General features: G+C 39.0%; 1 protein-coding gene and 1 long non-coding RNA gene across 2 annotated transcripts in view; one reads left to right on the plus strand and one right to left on the minus strand.

The window, feature by feature from the left end:
* LOC134293099 (uncharacterized) overlaps nucleotides 1-11064 on the minus strand; it is a 124440-nt gene extending 113376 nt beyond the window's left edge. Inside the window, exon 1 of the long non-coding RNA XR_010000135.1 lies at nucleotides 9916-11064. This is a non-coding gene — a long non-coding RNA (uncharacterized LOC134293099). The remainder of the gene's footprint in view (nucleotides 1-9915) is intronic.
* Nucleotides 11055-15543, plus strand: tmem250 (transmembrane protein 250). Its single transcript, XM_008124384.2, has 2 exons — nucleotides 11055-11212; nucleotides 14937-15543. The coding sequence occupies exon 2, from the start codon at nucleotides 15085-15087 to the stop codon at nucleotides 15502-15504; it is 420 nt and encodes a 139-aa protein (XP_008122591.1). The 5' UTR covers nucleotides 11055-11212; nucleotides 14937-15084; the 3' UTR covers nucleotides 15505-15543.
* The last annotated feature ends 5927 nt before the right edge of the window (nucleotides 15544-21470 follow it).

The raw sequence follows: 21470 nt of genomic DNA on the forward strand, positions 1-21470 counted from the left end.
TTTTATTGCTATCTCAGCTTATACTGGAGTCAATGTTTTCCCAGTTTTTTTGTGGTAAAATTAGGTGCCTCGGCTTATATTCGGGTCGGCTTATACTCGAGTATATACGGTACTTTATTTTTATATCCCGCTCCCATCTACCCCAGGGGGACTCAGGGCGGATATCTTTATGAGCATTGTTTAGGTCCTCCATGCATTGTGTTGGTACGTTTCCACTGGAGGTTACAATAGAGCAGTGTTGGAGGATCAAAAATATTCCCAGAGAGGCAGTAAAAGATAATCTTATAAGAGTAGCAGAATTTTACGGAAATTTGAAACATCTGCAATGCCAAGGTAATTTCCGTGCTGATGAATCCATAAACAGTCAGAGCCCAGTAATGAACATCCAGGAGCTAAATGGCGGCGTTAAACGGCTGTCAACTAGGCCCCGAAGTCCAACCCCAGAAGCAAGACGGCCGTGACCCCTGTTAATAATTCTCCCCCTTCCCCGGCTATTGGCATTTGGGATCAAGGAGGGGGGGCCGGGCAGGTCTTTGGGGAGCCATAATCGAAGAGCCGGGGAGGGTCTCACTTTTTCCCGCAAAGGAGGCTGGCACAGGCCTTCCGATGAAGCTGTTTTGCCAAATGAAAATTGACATTTCGGCCGGCTCCTGGTGACCCCATGTCATTACGCTAATGGCCGTGGCGTTGGGGGGGGGGGTGAGGAAGAAAAGGGGCAGACGGTAAGGATTCTGCAAAATGAGGAGCAAACCGGGGAGGTGGCTCACAACTGTGCAGAATGCAGAACGGAGCTGGAGAAAGAAGGGAGAAGCTTTCTTCTTTCTTCTTGTTTGCTTTTGATGGTAATATATTTATTATTTATTCAGGCACAAAGCTTAATGGTTACAATAATTCTATTTAGAGGCACTTTAGTTAACAGTTGCAAAGCCAGAATGAGGTGTTTCAAACTTCTTAAAATGTCACTTCTTTCTTTACTGCTATAACCTGCAGTCACCCTGTGAATTACAATCACAGATTATCTGTTCCTTAACAGGAGACAGACTGCCTTAAAATAAGTCACCAAACTTAGTTTAAATTGACTCAAAAATAAGCATTTGAGTCTTCCTGATCCCTTCCATTGAGGGTCAGTCTTCACTGTACCTCATCAGGGCACAGACTAACTGCTTCTTTTTTTCAAACCTGCACCTCTCCACCAAAACAGCAGTTGGCTCCACCCACTTCTCTATGGCAACCAACTCTTGAGTGCAGAGTAACTGAAATATTGACCCTTTTAGAACAAAATTAAACATGACATCTGTAAACAAAACAAAAAAAATCACACTTCATTACAGGTGCCCCTAAGGAGTTGCTTTCGCCAAGACATTTCCAATTTTAAGGGGTTTATTTAGCCAAGACATTTCCGATCCAAAGGGATTTCCTTGGCCATGATGTTTCTAATCCTACAGAGTTTTTTTGGCCATGATGCTTGGCAGGTTGTTTCATTATTTATTATTATTATATTATATTATATATTATTTCAGAGAGAGTGTAACGCTGTCCAAAACTGTCCATCCCCAGATGAGGACCCAGTTTGGTCTGGATTCAGTTTCAAGTTGTTTTAACTCAGAGATTCCCAAAGTGGGAGCTACTGCCCCCTGGTGGGCGCTGGAGCGATCCAGGGGGGCGGTGATGGCACCTATTAGGACATGGGGCGGAGCCAAGGGAGGGGCGGGGCCTCTTCCCAAGTGCCGGAGACAGGGCTGAGCCCCTGAGCCGCCTGTAAGGACACAGGGGGCGGAGCTAGAGGAGTGGGCGTGGCTTCTTCCCAAGAGCCCGAGACAGGGCTGAGAATCTATACCTCTCCTGAGGCGCTTGTCAGGACACAGAGGGTGGAGCTAGGGTAGGGGGCGGGGCCTCCTTCCAAGAGCCTGAGACAGGGCTGAGCCTCTATACCTCTCCTGAGAGGCCGCTTAGGACTAAAGGGTCAGGCTAGGGGTGGGGGCGTGGCCTCTTCCCAAGTGCCAGAGACAGGGCTGAGCATCTGAGGCGCCTGTTAGGACACAGGGGCGGAGCTAGAGGAGTAGGTGTGGCTTCTTCCCAAGAGCCCGAGACAGGGCTGAGCCTCTATACCTCTCCTGAGAGGCTTTTTAAGGACTAAAGGGCGGGGCTAGGGGTGGGGCCTCTTCCCAAGAGCCTCTGTATCCCTCCCCTGAGGCGCTTGTTAGAACACGGGGCGGGGTACAGAGGTCCAGCCCCGTCAGGCACTTGGGACGAGGCCCCGCCCCCTCCTCTAGCCCCACCTCCTGTCTCCAGGACAGGGATAGAAGCTCAGCCCTGCCTCAGAGCTCGTAACTCCGCCCATCCCAGTGGCCCCGCCCACCTCCCCTCCCAGCCCTGCATCTTGGACTAGGGGAGAGGCTTAGCCCCGCCCTCTTGAGCAGGGGCCACGCCCTCCCTCTAAGCCACACCCCCTTTCCAGCGGGTGCTGAGTCATATTTTTTCTGGAAAGGGGGCGGCAGGCCAAATAAGTTTGGGAACCACTGTATTAATTCATCTAGACCAGGGGTCCCCAAACTAAGGCCCGGGGGCCGGATGCGGCCCTCCAAAGTAATTTACCTGGCCCCCGCCCTCACTTTTATAATATAATATTTTATATCAGTTTTAATAATATAATATATTGTATATACATATAATATTGATAATAATCTTATGTTATACAATATAATACTAATAGTAATACCATATAATAATATTAATTATATGTTATATATTACATATTATATAATAGTATAGTGGTATAGTTCAATATAGTAATATATAATGCTAATATTGTGTAATGCTAATAATATAATATATGGTATGTACATACAGCTGCTTTGAGTCCCCTTCGGGGTGAGAAGGGTGGGATATAAATGTAGTAAATAAATGCAGTAAATAAATAATTAATTTTAGACTTAGGCTCGGCCAAAGTCTGACATGACTTGAAGGCACACAACAACAACAATCCTAATTAACTTGACTATCTCATTGGCCAGTAGCAGGCCCACACTTTCAATTGAAATCCTAATAGGTTTATGTTGGTTAAAATTGTTTTCATTTTTAAATATTGTATTGTTCTTTTCTTGTTGTTGTTGTTGCACTGCAAATAAGACATGTGCAGTATGCATAGGAATTTGTTTGTATTTTTTTCCAAATGATAATTCGGCTCCTCAACAGTCTGAAAGATTGTGGACCGGCCCTCTGCTTAAAAAGTTTGGGGACCCCTGATCTAGACCATGTCCTCCATATCCAGCCCTTCATTCAGAGGAGACGAGACACGCTATCCTTAGCGGATGCTGTTTCGGAAGACATAGAAAAATATATTGATAACGACATTCATAACCCAGGAAGAGAAAAACCATGTTCCGAATGCTGAGCATTTTTGCAAGGAAGACATCAAGTCTTGGATGCCTGGTTTGCAGGCCTGGTTCCGCCCGAGGCTTTGTCCCTTAATGCCTCATTTAGAAGGTTAATCAGACCCCGCCGGTATTTTCGGCCACTGCACGTCTGGCCCCCGAAGCCCACACAGATGTTTCCGAAGCCGGTTAATCCCGACAAAGGACTTAGCGTTAAGGAAAAATGGGTTACATAAAGCAGGGCCTGATCTTCTTAAGGAAACCCGGGAAGAAGCGGAGGGCATATTGTGCGCCAAACAAGACTAAGGCGCAGAGGGGTCGGGGCCACTTGACAGATGTCTCCTGGCGCAGAACCCGCTTCTGTGCAAAACCATCACATTTTGCTCAAAATAAGTCTGAAACGACGAAGATTTCTGCCTGGAATATATTCATCAGAGTTTCTCGGTGCCTATCGATCAATTGATCTATAATAATTATTATAAACTGTAAAAATTATTATAAACTGGTTTGGAAATGATATTTAACACCAGTAAAGATAGCAAACATTAATAAAGATGCCACAAAAATGGTTGGAGAGATTACCAGGAGGTGGGTACACATATACATACCGTATATACTCGAGTATAAGCCTAGTTTTTCAGTGCTTTTTTTAAGACTGAAAAAGCCCCCCTCGGCTTATACTCGGGCGAGGGTCCTGGTTGGCTTATACTCGAGAATATATGGTACATTTATTCTTTTTCTCTATTATTATTGGTATTATTCCATTTATTATTTTTCTCTATTATTTATTATTTATTTATTTGCTACATTTATATGCCGCCCTTCTCACCCCAAAGGGGACTCAGAGCAGCTTTCAAATTAAATTTACACACAATATTATATTATTAGCATAGTACTGGTAATAAATTACTATATTTTACTGTTTCAATATATTGTAATATTATTAGAAATATTACATGTAAAATATAATATATAATTTATATTATTATATTGTATTATTAGTATTATATCATATTACAATATAACATTATGAATATATGTATATACAATATGTTGTTGCTATGATTACATTTATTTTACTCTATTTTATATTATTAATAATAATACATTTATTATTTCACTCTGATCTTATTATTATTGCATTTATTATTTTAATTATTACTTGTATTATTTTCCTGTATTTATTATTATTATTATTATTATTATTATTATTATTATTATTACATGTATTATTTTACTCTATTATTATTAAAAGGATACATAAGCACATTTACATTGAAGAAGATGAGAATAATGATTTGATCAGAGTTGGACAGTCATATCTTAAATTACAGTTTGATGCAAAAATTCAGAAACATTTTAACTACTGATGCCTCAATTAATATAATTTTATTGGTATCTATTTTTATTTCTGAAATTTACCATCCTCGGCTTATACTGGAGTCAATGTTTTCCCAGTTTTTTTTTTGTGGTCAAATTAGGTGCCTCGGCTTATATTCGGGTCGGCTTATGCTCGAGTATATACAGTATGTGGTGGCAATGTAAATACAGTAGAGTCTCATTTATCCAAGCTAAACGGGCCGGCAGAACCTTGGATAAGCAAATATCTTGGATAATAAGGAAGGATTAAGGAAAAGCCGATTAAACATCAAATTATGTTACGATTTTACAAATTAAGCACCAAAACATCATGTTATACAACAAATTTGACAGAAAAAGTAATTCAATACGCAGTAATGCTATGTAGTAATTACTGTATTTACAAATTTAGCACCAAAATATCATGATATATTGAAAATATTGACTACAAAAATGTGTTGGATAATCCAGAACGTTGGATAAGCAAGTGTTGGATAAGTGAGACTCTACTGTATATATATATATATATATATATATATATATATATATATATCTCGTACATACACACACACACATATATATATATTGTACATGCACAGACACACACATATATGCACTGTACATGTAGAAAATGCAGCTTTCTTCACAAAACTATCAAATTTTGCGTGAAACAGGTCCAAAATGGGCAAGATTTACACACACACAGCACTGGAAAAGCATCGTTTTTGGACCAGTTCTTCCCCAAAGGAACCTCAATTATTCCTTTGGGAAAGAGTAGGGTTCGGTTTTCGGTTGCCATTGCTGAATATTCAAAGAGTACGGCTTTAATTAAAAACTTTAATTAAAAGTCCTTGGGAGCTATATTAGGCCATTGATCTAACGCTCCCGCCACTCGAGTTCTATTAAGAGGAGAATATCTTCACTCCTGTTTAGAAGAGACAGTATGGCTTCAGCTTTTGGCTAAATAATATTGACAAAATGTAGGAAGAGGAGCGAAAGTTGCGGCTTTCGTGACCATTCGCACCAAATTCAAAAGTAGTTCAATTGACTCCTGGAATATTTTGGACTACGACTCCCATCATCCACATAAACGAATGCAAAATATATAAGAGAGGCATTCGAATCGTTGCAGGTTTTGGGACGATTCAAACCGAATTCAAAAGTCATTCCATTCACTCCCTGAATATTTTGGACTGCAACTCCCATCATCCACTTAAACAAACAAGTTAAAATACACATTAAATAGGAGCAATAGATGTGGGTTTTGTAACCATTCAAACCAAATTTAAAAGTAGTTCAATTCACTCTGTGACTCTCATCATCCATTTAATCTGAATACAACATATGTAAGAGAAGCATTCGATCATGGAGAAGAGGAGCAACCCCTTCAGGTTTTATAACACTTAAAACCAAGTTCAAAGGAGCTCACACACTCAGTTCACTCCGAGACTATTTTGGAATACGATTCCCACCATCCATTTATTTATTATGGTTTTAACCTCAATTGTTTTAATATTAATATTGTTTAACACTGTTTTAATATTTGTATATTTGTAGTCGTACTGAAATGCTTTTAGTTGTGAGCTGCTTTGAGTCTCCAATTGGAGAGATATAGCGGGATGTAAATAAATATAAATATAATAATAATAATGTAATAATAATAATAATAATAATAATAATAATAATAATAATAATAATAATAATGTAATAATGTAAATAATTCCCTGGCCAAGTTCTTATTGAAATAGCTGCCCTTCTGTGATGGTCCAAGAGCTCCCCCTAATGTCCAGTTTGAAGATTGCAATTCCCAATTTCAAAGAAAGGGATATGTCTTTGGGATTCATAGAATCCTAGAGTTGGAAGAGACCCCATGGGCCATCCAGTCCACCCCCGTGCCAAGAAGCAGAAAAATCGTATTCAAAGGACCCCCAACAGATATTTTCTGCTGCCCTGGAGACTAGGAACAATTTCCTTACTGTGAGAGCTGTTCAGCAGTGGAACTCTCTGCCTCAGAGTGTAGGGTTGGACTGGATGGCCCATCAGGTCTCTTCCAACTCTAGGATTCTAGGATTTCACTCTAGCTTGGCTGGCTGTTTTAAATGGATTTTAGATATGCTTAAATTTCTGTAGTTTTAATGTTAGACATGTAGTGGTTAATCAGTTATGTTATTACTTCATTTTTATTTATCTGTTATAATTTTGTTATACAGTAGAGTCTCACTTATCCAACATCTATGGGCCGACAGAATGTTGGATAAGCAAAAATGTTCGATAATAAGGAGAGATTAAGGAAAAGCCTATTAAACGTCAAATTACGTTATGTTTTAACAAATTAAGCACCAAAAACATCATGTTTTACAACAAATCGACAGAAAAAGCAGTCCAAAAGATGGTAGTGTTATGTAGAAATTACTGTATTTATGAATTTAACACCAAAACATCGCAATATATTGAAAACATTGTCTAAAAAAACACTGGCTACTAACAAATTGACTACAAATAAAGATAGAATTGCATAAAACTAACTTACAGTAGCAACATTGTTGTAAATTAAATCCATAAAGAGTTCAATCCTTGCTGCCTAGAGAAAGAGCAGTGGATAGAGGCGGGAGGTAAATTGCATTGGATAATCCAGAACGTTGGATAAGTGAGACTCAACTGTAGTTGTGAATTTTCTTTTGGGATCTGGGGGAGTTGTTTATTTCTCTTTGTTACATGTATTCTGGCTTGGAATGTTTGCCATTTTTTGTTGGAAACTGCCCTGAGTCCCTTTGGGAAGATAGGGTGGTATATAAATAAATTATTATTATTATTATTATTATTATTATTATTATTTTATTGTATGACATAGCAAACAAGATAGATATGTTGGATTTCGTATCACAAAATCACAAGTCGAACACTTCCCAAGTGTCTAGAACTGTGTGATGAATATTATTATTATTATATTATTATTATTATTATTATTATTATTATTGTATGACACAGCAAACAAGATAGATATGCTGGATTTCGTATCACACAATCACAAGTCGAACACTTCCCAAGTGTCTAGGACTGTGTGATGTATTATTATTATTATTATTATTATTATTATTATTATTATTATTAAGTATGACACAGCAAACAAGATAGATATGCTGGATTTCGTATCACAAAATCACAAGTCGAACACTTCCCAAGTGTCTAGGACTGTGATGTATTTTCAGATGATGCTGCAGATCCCAGTAGGGTGGCCTTTTGCAGTTGGCAGATTGTAATTTTGTCAATATCTATTGTTTCCAAATGCCGGCTGAGATCTTTATTATTTTTATATTATTTTATATTATTTTTATATTATTTTAATATTATTTTATATTATTTTTATATTATTTTAATATTATTTTATATTATTTTAATATTATTTATATATTATTTTAATATTATTTTAATATTATTTATTTATTATTATTATTATTATTATTATTATTATTATTATTATTGAAATGAATAGTTTCTGGTTTGTCGGATGTGGATAAACAAAACTCCAGATAAACCGAACTCTATTGAAAAAAAAAATCTTCTGGCCAAAGGATAGCATAGAAATGTGCTGGAGGACCTAGAAAATGCCTGGAGAGGACACATTTTGTAATTCATCGATAAGCAAAGCCATATATAACAGCGAACCCTATTGAAATGAGGGACTTCCAGGCCGGAATCCCATATATTTGTGCTGGAGGAGCTAGAAAATGCAGTTCATGCAGAAAACAGCCACAATTCATCTTTCCCGGCATCTCTAAGTTATTCCGCCGTTGATTAAATTAGTCCGTGCAATCAGACCCCAGAGTGATTTAATTGGGAGAATTCATTTGAACCTGACGGCTTTATGGGTGTCTGATGAAGTATTTAGCAGGTGGTTTTGGAGAGTTGGTATAATTTGACTTTAAATCCTATGCAGAAAGAGTGGTGACTATTTATGAGCAAAATAAAAATCCTTTTTTTTAAAATGCATGCATTTATAATCAGTGATTATATTATTTCCTGTGTGGAATTCCCATTTTCTGAGTGTTCTTTATTTACTGTCCTGATTTTAGAGTTTTCTTTTTTAATACTGGTACAGTAAAGTCTCACTTATCCAACATAAATGGGCCAGCAGAACGTTGGATAATAAGGAGAGATCAGGAAGAAGCCTATTGAACATCAAATTAGGTTATGATTTTACAAATGAAGCACCAAAACATCATGTTATACAACAAATTTGACAGAAAAAGTAGTTCAATACACAGTAATGTTATGTTGTAATTACTGTATTTATGAATTTAGCACCAAAATATCATGATACAGTAGAGTCTCACTTATCCAACACTCGCTTATCCAACGTTCTGGATTATCCAACACATTTTTATAGTCAATGTTTTCAATATATCGTGATATTTTGGTGCTAAATTCGTAAATACAGTAATTACTATATAGCATTACTGCGTATTGAACTACTTTTTCTGTCAAATTTGTTGTATAACATGATGTTTTGGTGCTTAATTTGTAAAATCATAACCTAATTCGATGTTTAATAGGCTTTTCCTTAGTCTCTCCTAATTATCCAACATATTCGCTTATCCAACGTTCTGCCGGCCCGTTTATGTTGGATAAGTGAGACTCTACTGTATTATTAAACCACTTCATTGGATGTGTTGCAATAGCAGATTTCCAGATGAGTTTAGTGTTTACACCTTAGTTCTTTTTTTGTTATGTAATATTTAATGTTTCTTTTACTTAAGTGATATTTGTCTTTACTGTTCTAATGTAGCACAAATCCTATGCAAAATCATACTATGTACAGTAGAGTCTCACTTATCCAAGCCTTGCTTATCAAGCCTCTGGATTATCCAAGCCATGTTTGTACTCAATTTTTTCAATATATCGTGATATTTTGGTCCTAAATTCATAAATACAGTAATTACTATATAGCATTACTATGTATTGAACTACTTTTTCTGTCAAATTTGTTATATAACATGATGTTTTGGTGCTTCATTTGTAAAATCATAACCTAATTTGATGTTTAATAGGCTTTTCCTTAATCCCTCCTTATTATCCAAGATATTCACTTATCCAATGTTCTGCTGGCCCGTTTATGTTGGATAAGTGAGACTCTACTGTACTACGTATTTTTGACATTAATATGGAAGTCTGAAATACATACAGAAAGTCTTGTATAGACCTCTTCTTTATATTCTCGCCGCTTTCTCTCGATCTCTTCAGCTTCTGTTAGGTTTGTTTTTGATCTTGCCCATTTTTGCCTCCGATGCTTCTAATTTTCAGTTAGAGATCTCTCGTTCTTTTTATCCTATTGCCTTCCTCCATTATCGAGCAGATATTGGCAGTTTGGTCTCCCCTTCCTCTGTCTTTTAGTATCAACAGACCCACTCTGTTTGACAGCAATCAATCAAGGGCCAGTGAACAACTCCTCCCAAGGAGAGGGTGCCTCCAGGCAACAGAGGCCAGGCCACCTCTATGCAGAGACGCTCCCTGACTGACTTTGCAAACTTCATTATTATTATTATTATTATTATTATTATTATTATTATTATTATTATTATTATGACACAGCAAACAAGATAGACATGCTGGATTTCATATCACAAAACCACAAGTCGAACACTTCCCAAGCGTTTAGGACTGTGTGATGTATTTTCGGATGATGCGTGCAGATCCCAGTCGGGTGGCCTTTTGCAGTTGGCAGATCGTAATTTTGTCAATGTCTATTGTTTCCAAATGACAGCTGAGATCTTTTGGCACGGTACCCAGTGTGCCCATCACCACCGGGACCACCTGCACTGGTTTCTGCCAGAGTCTTTGAAGTTCAATCTTGAGGTTCTGAGAGCGGCTGAGTTTTTCCTGTTGTTTTTCACCTGGGATGGCGACATCAAGGATCCCAACTTTTTTCTTTTCCACAACTGTGATGTCTGGTGTGTTGTGTTCCAGAACTTTGTCAGTCTGGATTCGGAAGTCCCACAGTATCTTTGCGTGCTCATTTCCCAATACGTTTGCAGGTTTGTGATCCCACCAGTTCTTTGCTGCTGGCAGGTGGTACTTGAGGCATAAGTCCTTTGGGCCACAAAGTTGTGCCTCTGTTTGTAGTCTTTATTATTATTATTATTATTATTATTATTACTTCATGGCTTCATAGTGCTAATCTATCCTGGCCTAGTAGCAGATTTCTTATGAAGCTGGTGATGTTATTTTTCTTCGTTCTTCTCTGACAGGAATGAAAAGGCTTCCCAATTCCAACTAGGCCCGCACAGCTCCCGTTGCTAGGCAACCGCTTCCCGGCCGGCTGGCGCGCAGGCGCAGGCGCTGCGGGATGACGGCATCGTCCGGCGCGCGGGAAGATTCTCCTCAGAAGAGGCGGCTCGTCGGCAGGCGGGAGGGTCCGGCGCTGCCTCTCTTGCCGCCATGGCCGCCCAGAAGAGACCCCGGCCCCGCCGCCTCCCGCTCCGGTGAGTCCCGCCCGAGGCCTCCTCGCGCTCCCTCCCCACGAGACAGGCCTCAATCCCCACAGGCCCAACGCGGCGCTTCAGGCCTGGCTTCCATTGGTTAGGCCGCAGTTGCCTTTCTAATCAGAATTCTTGTGGGCCCTGAGCAAATTTAGGCCTTCCCTCCAGGTGTTTTGGACTCCAGCTCCCACCATTCCCAACAGCCTCAGGCCCTTTCCTTTCCTCCCTTAAGCGGCTGAGGGGCCCAATAAGACAGTGTCTTATACAGTATTAATTTTTGCTCCCAAAGATGCACTAGGACTTATTTTCAGGGGATGTATTATAATTCACATTTATAGTTGAATTTTTAAAAAAATGAAAATTTATTACCTACTGTACAGTAGTGGTCATCACAAACCAGCGTAACCAAACTGTGAATCCTTTCAAGAACGTCTATATTATATTTTATTGCTATACTGTTTTTAAATCACTGTTTTAAATTTCTATTTGTATGTAAATTTATGTTGCTGTTGGGCTTGGCCCTGTGTAAGCTGCCCTGAGTCCCTTCTGGGAGATGGAGGTGGGATACAAGAATAAAGTTCTATTATTATTATTATTATTACTTCTTGTTACTACCTTTATTTCCATGTACAACAATCTATGGTATGTACATTTACCGATCCTGCATGCTTCCAAACAAAAACTTTACTAGGTCTTACTTTCGGGGGAGGTCTTATATTTAGCAATTCAGCAAAACCTCTACTAGGTCTTATTTTCTGGGGATGTCTTATTTTCAGGGAAACAGGGGTATCCATTGGTAGTTGAATCTCACCCAATAATAAATAGTAATGGAGCCTCCAGTGGCCTAGGGGATAAAAGCCTCATGACTTGAAGGTTGGGTTGCTGACCTGAAAGCTGCCAGGTTCGAATCCCACCCGGGGAGAGCGTGGATGAGCTCTCTCTGTCAGCTCCACCTCCATGCGGGGACATGAGAGAAGCCTCCCACAAGGATGGTAAAACATCAAAACATCCGGGCAATGTCCCCTGGGCAACGTCCTTGCAGATGGCCAGTTCTCTCACTCCAGAAGCAACTCCGGTTGCTCCTGACACTAAAAACCCCCCAATAATAATAATAATTTTATTTTTATACCCCGCCCCATCTCCCCGAAGAGACTCGGGGCGGCTTACATGGGGCCAAGCCCAGACATCAACAATATAAAAAACAAAGCAATAAAACAAATCAATCCACAATAAAGCAGGTCATAAAAGATCACATAGAATAAATATAATGATAAAGTCTTGGGTTGGCTCCAAAAGAAACTGGGCCGAAAGTGCAAGTTGCGTCGGTATCATCAGGAAGGGGTGGATACCCAAGCTATCGTACCCATTAAAGTGCTGGGGAAGGATTACACAAGGGACTATTGCTGGCTAAAAAATAGAATGCAATAAGATGAAATAGGCAACAGGTCGATCCTACTATGGCAGTGATGGCCAACCTATGACACGTGTGTCAGCACTGACACGCCTAGCCATTTTTGCTGACACGCTGCCACATGCAGATTGATTGGATGACTAATGTCTTTTGTGGCCAAATTTGGTGTGATTTGGTCCAGTGGTTTTGTTGTTTACTCCATGGGAATTATGCACATTACATTTATATATATATATAATATCATTCTATTACTGTTCTATTATTATTGTAGTATATTATTATATTATTACTATTATATTATTATTATATTATTCATTATTCATGACTACATTGAAACTACAATAGAGAGAAATCAACGTGGAAACTGCAAAAGGTACCATAGATTGTTGTACATGGAAATAATGGTAGTAAATAGTTTTTGACTTATTAAATACAGTTATATATTACAATTATATATTTTTGTTATTTAAACTATATATATTGTGAAATTATGGTTTTTTTCTCGAAGTGACACACCACCCAAGTCATGCTAGGTTTTTTGGTGAATTTTGACACACCAAGTGCAAAAGGTTGCCCATCATTGTACTATGGAGATCAGTCGCCAAAGACCTGTTGGAAGAGCCAAGTTTTCAGGCTCTTCCGAAAAGTAAGGAGGGTAGGGGCCTGCATGACCTCCCTGGGGAGAGAGTTCCAGAGCCGGGGGGCCACGACGGAGAAGGCCGTCTCCCTCGTCCCCACCAACCGCGACTGGGAGGGTGGCGGAAGTGAGAGGAGGGCCTCCCCCGACCCAATGGATCAGTATCTGATTCTGGTTTTAATTTTACATAAGTGTGTTGTGTTAATAGTAATTACGTCGATGTTTTATTATGGTTGTTGTAATGTTTTGTGTTGGTAATGGAATGCTTTATTTATTTATTTATTTATTTATTTATTTACAACATTTATATCCCACTCTTCTCACCCTGAAGGGGACTCAGAGCAGCTTACAAATCAAATGAACATACAATATATTATTACGTAAAGGTAAAGGTTTCCCATGATGTTAAGTCCAGTCATGTCTGACTCTGGGGGTTGGTGCTCATCTCCATTTCTAAGCCGAAGAGCCGGCGTTGTCCGTAGACACCTCCAAGGTCATGTGGCCGGCATTACTGCATGGAGCGCCGTTACCTTCCCGTCGGAGCGGTACCTATTGATCTACTCACATTTGCATGTTTTCGAACTGCTAGGTTGGCAGAAGCTGGAGCTAACAGTGGGCGCTCATTCCGCTCCCAGGATTTGAACCTGTGACCTTTTGGTCTGCAAGTTCAGCAGCTCAGTGCTTTAACACAACGCCGGCTCTTCGGCTTAGAAATGGAGATGAGCACCAGAGTCAGACATGACTGGACTTAATGTCAGGGAAAACCTTTACCTTTACTAAGATTACTGTATGAATCTAAGTTTGGAGAGATTATTTAGCCAAAAAAGGTGAGCATTAGATTCAAGTAAATACAGTATTTTCAGGGAAATACGGTATGTGTATTTCTTTTTTTCTGAAAAAAACATCTTTGCAAATGGATGGCCAACTTCCTTGTCCTCTGCTACCTGTTGTAATGAAGTATGAATTTTTGGTTTACAGATGCTATGTTTAATTGTGTGTTTGTTTTTTAAAAGGGTAAATATTACAGTTATTGCATCTCAGCACTCAGAGGCTGGTTGTCATGGAGAAGTAGGCGGGGCCAACTGCCGGTTTGTTGAAGAAGTGCAGAGTTTTAAAAAGGGATTCAGTCTGTGCTCTGGTGAGACACAGGGAAGATTGATCCTGGGTTGAGGGGATCAAGGAGACTAAATTGTTCATTTTTGAGTCGGTTTAAAAAAAGTTTGGAGACTTATTTAATGTAGTCTGTGTCATGGTAAGGAACAGAGAATCTGTGACCATATATCACAGGATGACTGCGGTTTAACAGTAGCAGAGGAAGAAGTTCTAACTACTTTAAGTAAAAGAAGTGACACTTTAGGGAGTTTGACTCACCTCATTCTAGTATTGTAACTGTTAATAAGAACACCTCTACGTGAGAAACAACATTGTAACCACTAAGCTCTGTGCCTGAATAAATTTGTTATTGTTCCGCCAACATCTAAGCCTCTGTCGCATATATTATAAACAAAGTTGCATTACCATCTAAAGTGAATAAGAAGAAAGAAAGAAAAATTTAAAAGGTCTCCTCTCTGAGTCTTTGGTGGTTGCATCTTCGCACTGTCAAGGTATTCTCTTCTTTCCTTCCCCTCTTTCTCTCTCTCTCTTTCTCCAATGGGCTCTCCTTCTCTTCTTTCCTGCAGGGAAGTCCCTCCCTCCCGGCGCATCATCCGCGCTGCTTTGACGCTCCCGGCTCGGCATCCCTTCTTCGTCTTCCCCTCGCGCTCCTCCGCGGAGGCCCTCCAGTCGGCCCCTCGCTCTCTGACTCTGTGAACGGTGGGGCGGCCCCCAATGCCGGTCATCCCCATTCCCCGCCGGGTGCGCTCTTTCCATGGGCCCCACACCACCTGCCTGCACTCGGCCTGCGGGCCGGTCCGGAGTGCTCCCTTGGTGCGCACCAAGTACCACAACTTCGACCTCTACCTGAAGTCCCGCTGGATGTACGGCTTCATCCGCTTCTTGCTGTACTTCAGCTGCAGCCTCTTCACCTCCCTGCTCTGGGTGGCGCTCTCCCTCTTGTTCGGACTCCAGTACTTCGGCATCCGGGTCTTCCTCCGCTTCCAGTACAAACTCTCTGTCATCTTGCTCCTGCTGGGGAGGCGGCGGGTGGACTTCGGCCTCCTCAACGAACTCCTCATCTACGGCATCCACGTCACCATGCTCCTGGTGGGCGGCCTGGGCTGGTGCTTCATGGTCTTTGTGGATATGTGAATAATAAAATGCGGGCGCATGTCCGCCAGGGACTCGAAACATGGTGCGCGGCGTCTTTGTGTTGGCCATTCGTTCAGCGCTGGGGGTATTTCGCATTCGGTGCAGTGCAGGGAAAACAGGACTCTGGGGAGAGCAGACAATCGCAAAAAGACATTACTATGGGTTTTTATACTACAGTAGAGTCTCACTTATCCAACATAAACGGGCCAGCAGAACGTTGGATAAGTGAATATGTTGGATAATAAGGATTAAGGAAAAACCTATTAAACATCAAATTAGGTTATAATTTTACAAATTAAGCACCAAAACATGTTATACAACAAATTTGGCAGAAAAAGTAGTTCAATATGCAGTAATGCTATGTAGTAATTACTGTATTTGCGAATTTAGCACCAAAATATCACGATGTATTGAAAACATTGACTACAAAAATGCGTTGGATAATCCAGAACGTTGGATAAGCGAGTGTTGGATAAGTGAGACTCTACTGCTTTTGAATAGTCAGGCCATCTCTGACTTACAAACAACACCTAGTTAAAAATGTAGAGCAGGCATGGGCAAACTTTGGCCCTGCAGGTGTTTTGGACTTCAACTCCTATACAAAATCCCAGAATACTTGTAAAGTATCTACGCAAACACAAGATGGTCTATGTACAAAGAAAATATGTCCAAATAGCATATAATATTATTAAAGTTCCCCGTACAAAGCTCAATTTGGCAGTACCAGACAAAATGAAAAGGAGCAACAGCTCTAACACAAAAGTTATCCAAATCTGATATTGCTTCCAATGTATATAGGCTTCAGGGATACATAGTCAATGAAACTACAGTAGAGTCTCACTTATCCAACATAAACGGGCTCGCAGAATGTTGGATAAGCGAATACGTTGGATAATAAGGAGGCATTAAGGAAAAGCCTATTAAACATCAAATTAGGTTATGATTTTACAAATTAAGCACCAAAACATCATGTTATACAACAAATTTGATAGAAAAAGGAGTTCAATACACAGTAATGCTATGTAGGAATTACTGTATTAATGAATTTAGCACCAAAATATCATGATGTTTTGAAAACATTGACTACAAAAATGCGTTGGATAATCCAGAATGTTGGATAAGCAAGTGTTGGATAGTGAGACTCTACTGTATCTTCCAAACAAAGTAAACAGACGGTTGGTCATGTTGCTGTATATTATGTACTATTTAGACATATTTTCTTTGTACATAGACCGTCTTGGACTTCAACTCCCACAACTCCCACAATGTATAGTATATAATATACAACTCAATTTATAATAATATATAATATTATAATATATTGCATATACATATAATAATTGATAATAATAAATACAGGAAAATAATACAAGTAATAATAAATAGAGTAAAATAATAAATGTAATAATAATAATATCAGTGAAATAATAAATGTATTATTATTAATAATAAAAATAGAGTAAAGGTAATAGTAGCAACAATAATAGAGAAAAATAATAAATGTCATAATACCAATAATAATAGAGAAAAATAATAAATGTACCATATATTCTCGAGTATAAGCTGATCCAATTATAAGCCAACCAGGACCCTCACCCGAATATAAGTCGAGGGGAGCTTTTTCAGTCTTAAAAAAAAGGCTGAAAAACCCGGCTTATACTCGAGTATATGCAGTAAACCTACAGAACTCATCTTGTTTGTAGCTTGCAAACTGCCTGTTTTTTTTTAACCTGAGAGAACAACTCTAGTAATTTCTCAGTCTTGCAAAACAATTCTGTGATCAACTTCCTGTGGAATCTGGTCATAGAATTGCACTGGAGATCCTAGAGGTTCCTTACAGATTAACATTTTAATCCAATTCATAAATAAGTAATTCCACAAAAGTCAGAACTCTAAAAATAGGGGGGTGATGGTAAGAACTGTTTCCTTGCTTTGCTAAAAACATAAAAGTAGAAGCCTTACTATCTATACATGTCTTATGTCTAAGTGTGCATATATACAGCAGTTTGAACTGCCATGGCTCAATGCTATAAGGGACTGGTTTGAAAATGGGTTTCCAGGCTGTATTTGTGTATATTTTCCAACATGCTCCTTGGTTCTCTTTGGGGGAGAATTGTGGCAGTCGGACAAGAGCCGCGAATCAGGTGGCTGTGCTTTATTTTGTTGATTCGGTTTCCATAGATCTCAAGCAGGGCGTTCTCGTAGCAAGAAAATTCCTGTTTTTCACCCACCAAAGTCTTGCTTCGGAGAAGACTGTGAGTGGAAAATGTAATCTGAAAACCTCCTTTTTATATTAATGTAATATTATTATCACTATTATTTACTTTTATAATCTTTTAAGTGGATAGTAAGAGTCATTATTATTATAATAATATTTCATGATATATTTTTTGCCATTCATTACATGGATAACAAACTTTTTTCAAGGAACATCTATTATTACTACTACTACTACTACTACTACTACTACTGCTAGCTTGGGTCCCTGGCGTTGCCCGGGTTATTTGAAAAAGTCAAGTTTTTTAATTGTCCAAAATGCACAAGGTTGTGGATTAACTACAACTGACATCATGCCAGGCTAACCCCAAGAAACTCCCATCAGTACTGAAAGTGTTATGTTTGGCAAGTTTGCTCTAGATGCATTATCAGTGAGGTCCAGTGTGCTCTTTGGCTATAAGGGAAACTACAACTCCCACTATGGTGAGTCAATCCCCTCAAAACCCTCCAGTAGGTTGAGGTCCTGAGAATTATTATTATTATTATTATTATTATTATTATTTTATTATGACACAGCAAACAAGATAGACATGCTGGATTTCGTATCACAAAATCACGAGTCGATATTATTATTATTATTATTATTATTATTATTATTATTATTATTCTGAATGCGCAGGTCCTGAGGAAATATGATGATGATGATGATGAAAATGATATAATAATAATTATTATTATTACTATTCTGAATGCTCAGGTCCTGAGGAAATATAATGGTGATGATAATGATATAATAATAATAATAATAATAATAATAATAATAATAATAATAATAATAATAATAATAATTCTGAATGCTCAGGTCCTGAGGAAATATAATGTTGATGATGATAATGATATAATAATAATAATACTAATAATAATTCTGAATGCACAGGTCCTGAGGAAAATGATGATGATGATAATGATATAATAATAATAATAATAATAATAATAATAATAATAATAATAATAATTATTATTATTATTATTATGAATGCTCAGGTCCTGAGGAAATATGATGATGATAATAATATAATAATGATAATACAGTAATAATAATTCTGAATGCTCAGGCCCTGAGGAAAATGATGATGATGATGATGATGATCATATAATAATAATAATAATAATAATAATAATAATAATAATAATAATAATAATTCTGAATGCTCAGGTCCTGAGGAAATATGATGATGATGATGATGATGATGATGATGATATAATAATTATAATAATACAGTAATAATAATTCTGAATGCTCAGGTCCTGAGGAAATATAATGATGATGATATAATAATTATAATAATACAGTAATAATAATTCTGAATGCTCAGGTCCTGAGGAAGATGATGATGATGATGATGATGATAATGATATTATTATTATTTTATTATGACACAGCAAACAAGATAGATATGCTGGAATTATTATTATTATTATTATTATTATTATTATTATTATTATTATTCTGAATGCTCAGGTCCTTAGGAAATATAATGATGATGATGATGATAATGATATAATAATGATAATAATACGTCATATACTGCTAATAATACTAATAATAGACAATATATACTAGTAATAATAATATTAGTAGTAATCTTTTCAAACTCTTTTCCTGACAACAGTTGTGGGGCGACATTGGCCACGTTTCTAGACATCATAAGGCCAATTGCTGGGTCTTTCCTTTTTAGAGTCGATTCCGTTTAATTCCCTTTAATTTTGTTTCTCCGTCCTGCGGCGTCCATCACTCTTTGCCCCCGAAATGGCTTTCTTTTCCCATTTAATCGCCTTGGACTCCGGATACGGATGCCTTTCGAAATCCCTCCTGTCACGCCATCCATCAGATCCATATTTACAATCGCTCATTAAAACCCGAGTGTACATTTCCTCCTTCCTCTTTGGAATATTAATGCCACCCTCATGAATATTCATCAAGGGAAAGGGGGGCGGATGTCACTTGCCATCGAAAGGCGCAAGGCCTATGTGTCCGCATTGCAGAACTAAACCAATACTGATCCACAAAGAGGAAGGGATGCCTTGGGATTTGTAGTTTCCAGACCATCTTCGAACCTAGAATGGAAACGGGTGGCCGAGAAGCCCTTTTGCATTTCTAACTCTGGAATGAGTCCTTCCGAAAATGGCTCAAGGCGCAGGAATCTCATTAATGCGGAGGGTTTGGGGAAGAAAAACATACTTAAAAACGAGAATAATATTTTGCATTTACGGCTATGAGCAGCCTGGCCTAGATTCCCAACCATGGGCCTTTTTCGAAGTTTATTTTTGGGCCTCCGGCGTAATTGTACAGTATTGTAGTTCCTGCTGTTGTAAAATTGAGACTCTTTTCGTTCTGAATTTGCAAAGCAGAGGTTAAAGGTTGCCATATGAAACAAGATCCAGGGCTGCTCTGCCTTGATTATACAAAGGAGGGCATTTTAATGCGTTCTGAGGTTAAAGTTGCCAAGTGGAAGGAATCGGGCTCTTGTGCCTTCGATGGTTGTGCAGAAGGAGGCAACGTATTAAGGCACCAAGGTTAAGGCTGCCAAGTTAAACAAGGGCCAGGGCTCCTGTGCCGTTGATGTGCAGAGAAGAGCACCAAAATTAAGGTTGCCAAATGAAACCAGGGCCAGGGCTCTTGAACCTTTAATGTGCAAGAAAGAGCACTGAAATCAGGGTTGCCAAGTGAAGCAAGGGCCAGGGCTCCTGTGCCATTAATGTGCAGAGAAAAGCACCGAAATTACGGTTGCCAAATGAGCCCAGAGCCAGGGCTACTGCGCCTTTAATGTGTAGGAAAGATAACTGGAATCAGGGCTGCCAAATGAAACCAGGGCCAGGGCGCCTATGCGTATCAATGTGCAGGAAAGAGCACTGAAATTTGGATTGCCAAATGAAGCCAGGGCCAGGGCTCTTGCACCTTTAATGTGTAGGAAAGAGCACTGAAATCAGGGTTGCCAAACTAAATAAAGGCCAGGGCTCCTATGTCTATTAATATGCAGGAAAGACCACTGAAATCAGGGTTGCCAAATGAAATAAAGGACAGGGCTCCTCTGCCTATTAGTGTGCAGGAAAGACCACTGAAATTGAGGTTGCCAAATGAAATAAAGGCCAGGGCTCCTCTGCCTATTAGAATGCAAGAAAAAGCACTGAAATCAGGGTTGCCAAATGAAACAAAGACCAGGGCTCCTCTGCCTATTAATATGCAAGAAAAAGCACTGAAATCAGGGTTGCCAAATGAAACAAAGGCCAGGCCTCCTCTGCCTATTAATATGCAAGAAAAAGCACTGAAATCGAGGTTGACAAGTGAAACAAAGACCAGTGCTCCTCTGCCTATTAATATGCAGGAAAAAGTACTGAAATCAAGGTTGCCAAATGAAATAAAGGCCAGGGCTCCTATGCCTATTAGTGTGCAGGAAAAAGCACTGAAATCAGGGTTGCCAGATGAAACCAGAACCAAGGCTCCTATGTCTATTAATGGGCAGGAAAGAGCACTGAAATCAGGGTTGCCAAATGAAATAAAGGCCAGGGCTCCTATGCCTATTAGTGTGCAGGAAAAAGCACTGAAATCAGGGTTGCCAAATGAAAGAAATGCCAGGGCTCCTATGCCTATTAGTGTGCAGGAAAAAGCACTGAAATCAGGGTTGCCAGATGAAACCAGAACCAAGGCTCCTATGTCTATTAATGGGCAGGAAAGAGCACTGAAATCA

The sequence above is a fragment of the Anolis carolinensis genome, unplaced genomic scaffold, assembly GCF_035594765.1.
Source record: "Anolis carolinensis isolate JA03-04 unplaced genomic scaffold, rAnoCar3.1.pri scaffold_7, whole genome shotgun sequence".
Taxonomy (NCBI): domain Eukaryota; kingdom Metazoa; phylum Chordata; class Lepidosauria; order Squamata; family Dactyloidae; genus Anolis; species Anolis carolinensis.